Source organism: Larimichthys crocea, chromosome III, assembly GCF_000972845.2.
Source record: "Larimichthys crocea isolate SSNF chromosome III, L_crocea_2.0, whole genome shotgun sequence".
In the NCBI taxonomy this organism is placed as follows: domain Eukaryota; kingdom Metazoa; phylum Chordata; class Actinopteri; family Sciaenidae; genus Larimichthys; species Larimichthys crocea.
In genome coordinates this window covers 32,927,222-32,937,756 of record NC_040013.1, presented here as the reverse complement: position 1 = coordinate 32,937,756, position 10,535 = coordinate 32,927,222, and the positions used below count along the sequence as shown (strand labels likewise).

Genomic DNA, 10,535 nt, shown 5'->3' with positions numbered 1-10,535 from the left:
AAGAGTGCCTGTGCTCCATCTTTATGCAAAGCACACTGATGAAGCAGCCACTTATCATTAGGTGAATGCCGTTGTTATACATCACGGTTTCATGTTATCAACTAATATATGCATTATTAATCCAGACAAGGTGCTGCGCTATGTCTTTATGCATACCTATTAGCAGGGAGAGATATTAATTCCTACCCACGCCTACAACTTCTCATCAGGGGATAGAGAAGTTCACATGATAATGTTGTCAGCTAGGAAATATTGTGGTATGATGATCCTGCTTCATCCTATATAGAAACAAGGGTTGTGCATTTATCTGCATATATAGAAATGCCCAATGAGAGTCATCCAGAACAGATGTATTTACCATCAGCATTCAGCATGTGTGAGGAAAAACAAATTAAAGAGGACCATAATAATATTTTGCACGATTTCATCTAAAAAATAATGTATTATGCTAAAACCCATTCCCACAGGATAGCATACATTTTGCGATGAGAGCTAGATTTGTCATGCTATATGTAATGTATTCATAGCTCTTCATCAGATTTTACTCATTGATTGTTGGAGTATCACTTGATGAATGTGTCCTGCATTGTAAGGCTGTGTTATACTTTAATGATAAATATTTCTTAAGTTATGAAAGAATATTAAGTAATGAAAGAATATTTTCATTCTTGATTCTTCTGTGGATTATTTTTATCAAACCATTTAATTGTTTAGTTTATAAAATGTCAATAAAGAATGCCACGATCTGCTGACAGCAATGTCTTCAAAAATGCTTGTTTTGTCTGACCAATATTTATGATATATGATTGAGTAAAGTTTTTTGTCAATTGATGAAATTATAACAAATTGTTTCTACATTAATCTAGAACAACAATGGGGAGGCTTGTTCGTTGAATCATGAATACCAAATGTAATGAACATTCTTTTATTTACTGCAATAGAAAGTGTCTATCGATTGAGAGTAAAGGGGTTATATAGAGAGGTTATATAGAAGTATGTGTAGATCACAAAATATGTCAAATGACCGCTGTATTTACACTGAATGGTAAGGCTCAGCTTGGCTTGGCTCTTTATGTTTTCAAATGGCAAAAGTCATGGATAGTGCCTGGTAGCCTTTTTGACCTTGGTCGATGCGAGCTGTGCCAATACTGTGAAGCGGAGTGAAGACACTGCATACTATTGACTGATCAGAGAGTCATTACGAAAATTGTCATTTACACAGCAAGGACATCCTACACACCGATAGACAATTGTGACCACAATTCAATTCACTCCACCTTTATTGTAAAAAATGTCAGCCTGCAAAGCTATGGAATCTTCAATTAACAAAGTCATCGCAGTTACAGATGAACGAATCTCAAAAGGAAAGAATATCCTCCATTGTGTCTGTGTGCATCACCTTGAAGATGTCACAGCAATGTAACCAGAGATTCCTACCTACATTGAGGTCATGCCAGCTAAAAAAAATTGCAAAGTATCTGGTACCAAAACCATGTTTTCACACCTAACCTGTTTCTTTCAGTGATTAGTGTGGTTTGTTTGGTCGCTGTGAAAGATGCCAATCAAACCTTCGTGAGGACCAAACCACTGGACCAAGACCACTTGAAAAGTGTGATTCATTTGTGGTATGAAAGCAAACAAACCAACCAGCGTATTTTATTATAGTAGATATTTGATTTTAGCGTGATACTAAACTACTAATTAATCTGTCCACTGGTTGTGAAATCAGTTCAGCGATCTTATAATTGATTTTGTGGCGGCAGTGTGCATATTTAAAAATCATTTGGTAACGCATGCACGTCAGCATGTATATTTTCCCTGATTAATAGGTCAGAAGTTGTTAAAACTGCTGTGCTTGGATCCTACTCCATGTACTTTGTCAGTCCATTACGTCCATTAAAAAGTGCTTGACAGTGATCCCACAGTATTAAGCCCCAAATAATTGCTGTACAAGATGCCTCCCTTTGGTCCTGTCTAGACATCTTTATTTATATCATGCAGTTGATTTGCAGTCTAATAACACTAATCATACTTATAATCAGATATTTCTTCATAAGCTCACTGTGACACCAAAGAATATAAATATCAGAAACATTAAAGTGCTGCATGAACCGAATTTGATTTTCTTAACTCAGTTCAGATGATACAGCTAATGATGACGATCACCAAAACTTTCCGTAACATATTTTCAATTTGTATAACACACTGACTGCGTAAAAAGTCAGTGTGAACAGGAACCAGTCCAGAGCTAAAATACAATCTATCATTTTTTTTATATCCTAAAATTAACGTAAGTCAGTCCAAAAAAGATATTATTTAAATTATTATTTACATTCTGGCATGTTACCCCAACAAAAGTTGTTACTTGTTCTACGTTAACACTGTCAATATATTTGCTAGATTTGCCGCCTCGTGTCACACATTGCAAGCAAAACACAAGTATATAGATTGTACTTAAACTTTAAAGTATTACACAGGCTGTCTGTTGTAGCTTAAACAGTGGCGTTATCCCCGTAGAATCCCAGAGTCCCACGTGTTACAGCGGTGGCAAAGAGCCGATGAAATGCAGCATTAGAGACAAAGCAAAGAAGAGAGACAGAGAGGAAAAGAGGGAGGGAGGGTTGATCTGTGCTATGTGTCGTGCAGAAGCAGACTGGAGAGGAGAGGAGAGGAGAGGAGAAGAGAGGAGGGGGTATCCGACAGCAGGGAAAAACTGAAACCCCCGAGGGGGGGTTATGTCAGGCACATCCTCGGGCTGGTCCTCACTGAGCCAAGCCTTTTGTTATGCTGATTTACCCTGGCCCTTTGTCCAAGACACTGATGGAGTGTGTGTGTGTGCGTGTGTGTGTCTGTGAGGCACAAGGACAAGAAAGAGAAAAAGACTGACAGAGTTTACAACGTATTGCAGTCTATATGGAGAGTAAACAAATTCATAATCACATATTCAGGGGATAGAGACAATCATACCTGACATAACTGTCAATGTTAAAAAGTTATTAATCCAAGTGTTTAGTAATCTTTCAGGATAATCTTGTTTAGTTTTCTTATGCTTGATTACACCATTTCCAAACAGAGGCTCATTTTCAGCTACAGGTGTACCGAGATGTGTTGACATCACATAAAGCCGCATGATGACAGTTAATAGTCCTTGCAGAAAACTGAACTTGTTCAACATCAACAACAGACATTAAAAAAAAAAGCACATCACAAAACAGAAATGAAAGAAGAGGCTGTTGGGAAATAATAGGTTTGTCTTCTGTCACTGACAAAAGAAATGAGAGACAACTCCCTCCACTGTATACTCACATGTGCAGATAAAATAAAATGTAAAAGATAAAAGCAAGATTTCATTTATTTTCCTGAGAACACCTAAAAACCTTGAAACTTCATTCAGGCGAGCATTTTTTTTTATTTTTATTGATTAATAGTTTGGCCTTTAAATGTCAGGAAAAACACATCACAGTTTCCTAGAGCCGAAGGTGACATCTACAAAATGTCTTGTTTTGTCTGGCCAACAGTCTAAAATCCAAAGATATTCAATTTACAGTGATAACAAAGGAAAGCATTAGAGGAGAGTAAAAAAATGATTCAAGAGATGAATCAGTTGCCAAAATAGTTGCTGAACATTCTTCTGTTGCCTAACACATTGATTAATTGACTGACTGTTGTAGCACTAGCGTTAAGTAAGAGGGATGGGGGAGGGCAGAAGACGGAAACAAAGAATTCAAACGGACAGATAAAGACAGAAAGAGAGGAGCTGATGTTGGCACTGGCTGGATGAGAAGAGAAAGAGAGAGAGAGGTTGACAGAAGGTGTCCCCTCCCCAGCGTCCAGCCCCCAACTTTGACGTCACAGGCTGAGAGACACAAAACAAGCTGCACTCAGCTGAGCTCCTCACTCGATTCTTCACTCAATGCACTCTCCAACGCACATTCACGCATGCCCTCAGACACTTGCTTTGACACCCGCTCAGCCTTGTGCCAGGCTTGCATGCAATCATCACTCTCTCCAGCGCAACGTTTACGCTCCAGCATTAAGAAAACCACTTGGTCTCTCACTCCTCAGGACTGAAACATGCTCCGTCACTTGTGAGTGATGCCTGGATCTGTGTGAAGCTGCCGAGAGGAGCGCACACGGGAGAAAGGAGTGCTCGGCAGCCCCCCTCCAGAGCCGGACCCCACGTCCCAAAGAAAGAGCAGATGTGACAGAAGAGGAGAGAGGCGGAGAAAGAAACAAAATCTCCCCCACCCCTCCTTCCTTCATCTGGGAGAACAATACCCAGCCTCCAGTTGGAGAGGGTCAGCTTTTGTCCCTCTCCCCACGCTCCCGCTCAAGAGCCAAGAGCAGACAGACGCGCTGACACACTGACCTGCTGCCGTGAGAGGAGAAGACAGCGCAACAACAGTTGCTGCGCTTTTTACGCAGTTTTGATTCAGTACTTGGACAGCTCCTGAGCGACAACCACCCTGTGAACGTGTGTGTCTATGAGTGTGTAGACTGTTCTGCTTTGGTTTGGAGACCAAGAGCCGCAGATGCAGCCACCGTGTTCACTCCAGCTCGGCCCCTGTGGCCCCTCGCCATCACTGGCATCACAGGGCAGCAGTACAGGGATCCATCAGCTTGAAGAGAAGCAGCTCTTTGAGAAGTTTTGGAAGGGGACTTTCAAGGCTGTGGCCACCCCGAGACCAGAGAGCGTCATCGTGGCCAGCATCACCGCCCGCAGGAGGGTGACCAAGTGAGTTCTCTACTTTCTAATCACTGTCAGGGAATATACACATTTTGAAATGTTCGCTGTCCAGATGCTTTAGTGAGAGTTATATAAAGTGTTTGTTTTTTTGAGCAAGTAACTCTCTGTTACTTGTTTAAAACATTTGAGAATGGTGTGTGTGGAAGTAATTGCTAAGAAGGACACTGATTATTTGTTGATGTTTTTCTAAATGTACCAAACCTGCGTTTTGTGTTACATACATTATCCTTGTTTTGTGCACATGCCACAAGACACGAGCATACAAGACATTCAGTTCCCAGGTACTAACACTTACTGTAAGATATTTCTTTGAGAAATCAACATTTTGTGTTGGATTATTTTCATTTGAGGGAATGAAAATGTTGATCATATCTCCCCAAATCTGTCAGGTCCTAAATGCACTTTCAGTAATTTACAGGTCAAAAGACAAAATGATTATTTTATTTTAGATATCTTTGCCTATAACCATTGTTTCAACCGCATTCACTAAATATGGTGCTACTGTACCTGCTGCTCCAGTCTCCATCCAAATTCAGCCCAGTTTTCCCACAGAGAGATCCACAAATCAGTGTTTACTATAGGGCATGTAAGAGGTTAAGAACTCAAAATATGTCTCCGGTCTCAATTTATCACCAAACACTCATTCATGTAATGCTCTCTTTGCTTTTGCAAGCAGTAGGACACGTGCGACATACAGCTGGCATGGACAGTGATACATTCAGCTAATTGTCCCCTGTAAAGGTCACATGGCGGCATCGTCATGCCTCTAATGTCAGACTTGCCCCATTCTTCCCCCCTGTGACATGGCTCTGTGCCAGTGTCTGTTGAAGGAGCAACATGTCACATGTTTGTTCCCCTACTTTCATCCCACTGACCAAAGGTTAGCTGCAGCCCTCACAGCCTCAGAGGAGGGAGGAGAGGGAAGGCTGAATATGTTGCCCTTTCTCCTCCTTATCCCTTCATTGTATTCCATCTTTGCTCCTGCGTGCACGATGAACCACCAACCATTTTTTTAATCCTTGCGTTGCTCTGCTTGTTTGTCAAACACATCAGTTGCAATGACACTGCTTCCTTTGTGTAAGGTGTACAGTATAAAAGAAAACCTAACAAACGGTCCAACAGGTTAGAAGATTTACAAAAACACAGTTCCAGAAACATATTCACATGCATGTGTACTTCTATTTCAAATGGTGTAGCCTGCTTGGATGACCTTTGAATGGTTTTGACACCCACTATCAACTTTCTCTTATGTGAAATTAGCTATGTTAATGAGGATTAGAATGGCCCATTTCATCCTACATCGGCACAGGCAGCGGAAAGACACACTGAACCAGATAATGTGTCTTTAATGGGTTCTATTACAGCAGGACCATAATGCTGCACATGGCCCTGTTATAAAGGATTTTATTAGCTTGTAGGAAATGACAAAAAAAACACACACTTTATTGCTAGAATATGACCAAACATGCCTTTTTTTTCTGCTTTGTCCCTCAGCTGAGCGATCTAACCAAATAAACTGCAGCCTCAATTTTTTTGTCAATCAACAATAGCCTGGTATAGACAGTAGACTCATATCTATTTGGGGAAACAAAGCAAATAAACCCACAAAAAATGTAATGTGGCCGGCTTGGCTGCCGTGAACTGAGCAACCTTTTTTCCAAATAGCCGGAGACTCTGGAGCGGGGCCCAGCTGTCTCTTTGGCTTCAGCTTCTCTGGGAAGGAGCCGCTCTTCAAGTGGCTTTGGCCCTCCACGGGCTCTGTCCGGGTGACAGTGACGATGATGGCAGCATGGCAGGAGCAGGCGAGAGCGAAAGTCCCCGGAGAGTAGCCATAATGTTGCTAATATGCACGGGTCTGTTTGAAGCCCGCCCCTCTCTCCCCCCTAACCCTGACTCTGTGTACATTTGCAGAAGGGTGTAATGCAGAGGGACTTCTGGGTGATACAGATTGTAAATAATGAGTAAAATAAAACAAACAACAAACAACGCCCAGAGAATATGGATGCAGCGAGAGGCTTCCTCCATGCTGCACTGTTGATTCTGCCCGAGCAGAATGTGACTGGGGAATGCTTACACTATCAGAATGCATGGCCTTAGGCTCGCTCCTCAGCCTCTTTCTCTCCAAAAGGAAACATCATTATTCACTGTGGATAACTGAGGGTTGATGAACAATTGCAGTGAAAGTGAGGGGGCATTATGTACAACAAGCAGAGAGGGGAAAGAAGAGAGGAGATGGGGAGGGGGGCCACAGGGAGACATTTCATGTTCAATCAGCGCGAGTTTTTTTTTTTTTTTTTGCGTTCACGACCATGTTCGTCTCTCCTTTCTCTTCTCCTCCTTCTCCTCCCCCCTCTCTCTCCTAACTCCTGAATTAAAAATGCTGGAGGGGCCCGAGAGCCACAGAGGAGTAATTAGAGTTTGTTGTTCTCCCTCTGTCCTCCGCTCTCCGTCCTCCCTGTCTCCTCCTCTTCAGGCCAGTCACACTGTGGAGGGGAGGAGTTCACTGGCTCTGTGCAGCAGGGTGGGGCTCTGCTTGAAACCATTATGACCCCGCAAGCTGTTTTGTTCACGGGGGGCTCCTCATTAAATATTCGGCCTGGCTAACTTTGGGTTGTGTTTTGTGTGTGTGTGTGTGCTTGTGTGCATTCATGTGCATCTGTACTGGAAATGTTTTCTAGCAATTGCAAGGGTTTGAAATGAGGGTATAAGCTTTGTGTGTGTGTGTGTGTGTGTGTGTGTGTGTGTGTGTGTGTGTGTGTGTGTGTGTGTGTGCGTGTGTGTGTGTTTGGTAGAGGGTTTCAGGCCTCTTACCTCAGCAGATGCTGGTTTAACGAGGAAGAGAGGAAAAGGGTTTGGAGGGGCTTGTACACTGACAGCACCAGTGGGAATATACAGCGCAGTGGACAAAATAACAGAAACACCTCAGAATGCAGTGCAATCTAACCACAGCCTGAAAAAATGTCCATAAAGTCGAATCAAACAATCAAAGGTGGACTATTTCAGCAATGGCTGGACAATTGCATGCCTAAAACTAGATGGGAAAGTGCCAGTGTAAAGATAAAAGTTAATAGCGGACAGAATATTGGGTCCTATGGTGTGAAAAAACGATTTGAAGTGGGTAAGATGATCGAGAGAACAGAGAGAGGGGATTTCATGTGGGTCGACTGAGAGCTCATTTCAAAATGAGTGACCAACAGAGCTGGATCAGGAGAGATGTAGATTTCACGTGATGTGGGATAAATTTGCAGTCTTTTGCCCTTTGTTTTTTTATTGATAAAATTGTGACTTTGAGAAGCAATCGGGTGGGAAAAATATGAATTCCTCTCCTGTTTTGTTTTTAATTGAAAGATTTTCAGAGTTATTTTGTTTATCTCCCTACTTTCCTTTAATTTTGCTAATGTGATCATTTCGCTAGAGATGATTGTAATGTCTTGTCGTTAAATGCTGCAATTTTATCTTAAATGCTGCAACATGTTATAGTAAAACCATTGCATTATACTGAAGGATAATTCATGTTTATTATAGTTTGGGTGTAAAATATTTTCACAACTAGATATTCTATCAGTTATAATAACACTACAATAACAGCTGCAATAATTCGATGCCAGATCAACCTAACCACTTTATTTGGATTTTTTATGAAAGTGAGTATATCCAGAAATATAGTAATGGAATAGACTGGATGGATTTCAAAGTAAAAGTCAATGTTGGGTGACAATTGACAATTGGAGCTCTATCTCCCCAACTGAAATATTTGTATGATATTATTTGTATTGTATATGAACAATTGCATTAGAAAATGTCTCTTTCTTTTAGAAAAAGTCAAAGAAATTAAGAAAATAAACGCACTATGATTCCCAAGGTGCATCTCTTTAACAAGCATTCAGTCATCAAGCTCAAGAATCTGTTACTTGCACTGCTAACAGCTAAATATTAATTAATTCACATTTGGATCAATTTTGAATGAGTTCTCACATATATAACATATTTTAAATTTGCTACCTGTAAGTCTTATAGGGGTTGTAGTATTCCACACTTTGCAAATCAATGCACAGAAAATCTATGTGCAACAATATAGTTGAACTTGTATGTCATTCTGTAATAACTGAATGAATATCCAGCAATGTTGAAATGAGTTTAGCTAATGTGGTGGTCTGATTTGGTAACATGATGATTGTCAGACCACTTGTCTTCCTTTATTGATCTGAATTCATTTCAGCAAAGTTACCTAATGTTGCGATTGTAGTGGAAATGATTTGCCTTGCGTTTGAGTTACTATGGCTTGTCATAAAGCATGCTGGAAAATGTCGACAAATGCACACAAATGCAGGCATAAAATGGTTCTGAGCATGGGAATAAATGAATACAGGATATAGAGTCTCAAAAACATCAAGCAGTAGCAGGCAGAGCTCCCCCCTGGGACGAAGCACCTCTATCCCTCTTATTCTTTCTGCGAGAATGACAAACACGATTTAGTGACGGACGAGGGGTTTGTCTGCCGTTATATATCTCTCTGTCTGTGCTTCTGCTCTCTTTGGTACTGAGTATCTTTACTCGACTTCCCTCCCTGTCCTCACATCAGTATCTCTCTCCCTCCTCCTCGCAGTATCTTTTCAGTGTGTGTTAACTCGGCCTCTCTGTGTCTGTGTCATATTACTCAATGCGGCTGCTAAGGCATGCTGACAAGAGAGTAAGAGATGATGCCGACCCAGGCAGGAATCAGATTTATCAAATCCAAAATGGATTTACATTTGATATTGATTCCCGTACAGCCAATCCATTTGAATCAAACCAGTGACTTAACACTTCAAACCCTGTTACAGTGTCTTTTACAGCAGGATGCATTTTATATGTCATGGGAATAAGAGCTATAACAGAGATACTAACTGGTGTTAATTTAAATTTTGCATTGATTTTTTGCATGGCTGAGCCATTTGAATCAAACCAGTGTCTCATGATTAACACCTTTTAACACTGTACTATACGTGATAGAAACTACGCCAATGTAGAGACATTAAAAAGGTACTCATATGTTTTCTCTTCTCGTTTAGTGGTCGCCTAACAGGCATACTTCAAAAGCAATTCGGAAACTGCAGAATAATACTAACAATACAGTAATCTAACTAATCTGAAGTTCTTTAATTAACTGATTTTGTCAACATTCCTCAAAGGCTTAAAACAAGATTGGATGGAATTGATAACGTGCATTTCAAAATGAAACATCATTTTGATGTACATACCCAGGTTTCCGACAGAGGACTAGTTGAAGACAAGACTTTTAAGACCGCATATTTGTTGCCTGGGTGAAGACCTCATGAAAACATTTCAGTTACAAAAAGAGAGTTTTTAAAGCTTGAAGATCAAGCATTTTTTAGTTTGTCCAATACAGTGATTTGAAAGGGTTATATAAAAACTAAGATGTGCAGAATATTTCCAAACACACTGAATCGCTAGGAAAATGATCTGATGCTGTCATGTAGTCTGTAAAAACAGTGAGGGCAGAGACCAGCCACTCAGGTTGTTTCTGCTGTTTCAATTAGCAACACTGCAACCATGTATATTTATTTTTACCTGCAGCGCACAATTGTACCAAGTCTAATCCCTTCCAAGTACTGCTGGAGTTACAAATGTAAAGTTCACTTTGTTGACATCTTATTTTGTCCTAATCTATAACAAATGTGTATTTTTTTTAGTTGTAAGGATTTGTTAAAAAAAAAAAAAAAAAAACTGAAAGCCAGAACGTCAAAACATTAAAGGAAAAAATACAAAATGACATTCACTGGTCGAC

At 40.5% G+C, this 10,535-nt stretch overlaps 1 protein-coding gene across 1 annotated transcript in view; it reads left to right on the top strand.

The window, feature by feature from the left end:
* Positions 1 to 3,783: 3,783 nt before the first annotated feature.
* srrm4 (serine/arginine repetitive matrix 4) overlaps positions 3,784 to 10,535 on the top strand; it is a 53,225-nt gene continuing 46,473 nt past the window's right edge. Inside the window, exon 1 of the mRNA XM_019264458.2 lies at positions 3,784 to 4,735. Coding sequence (XP_019120003.1) covers positions 4,533 to 4,735 — 203 coding nt within the window. The 5' untranslated portion in view covers positions 3,784 to 4,532. The remainder of the gene's footprint in view (positions 4,736 to 10,535) is intronic.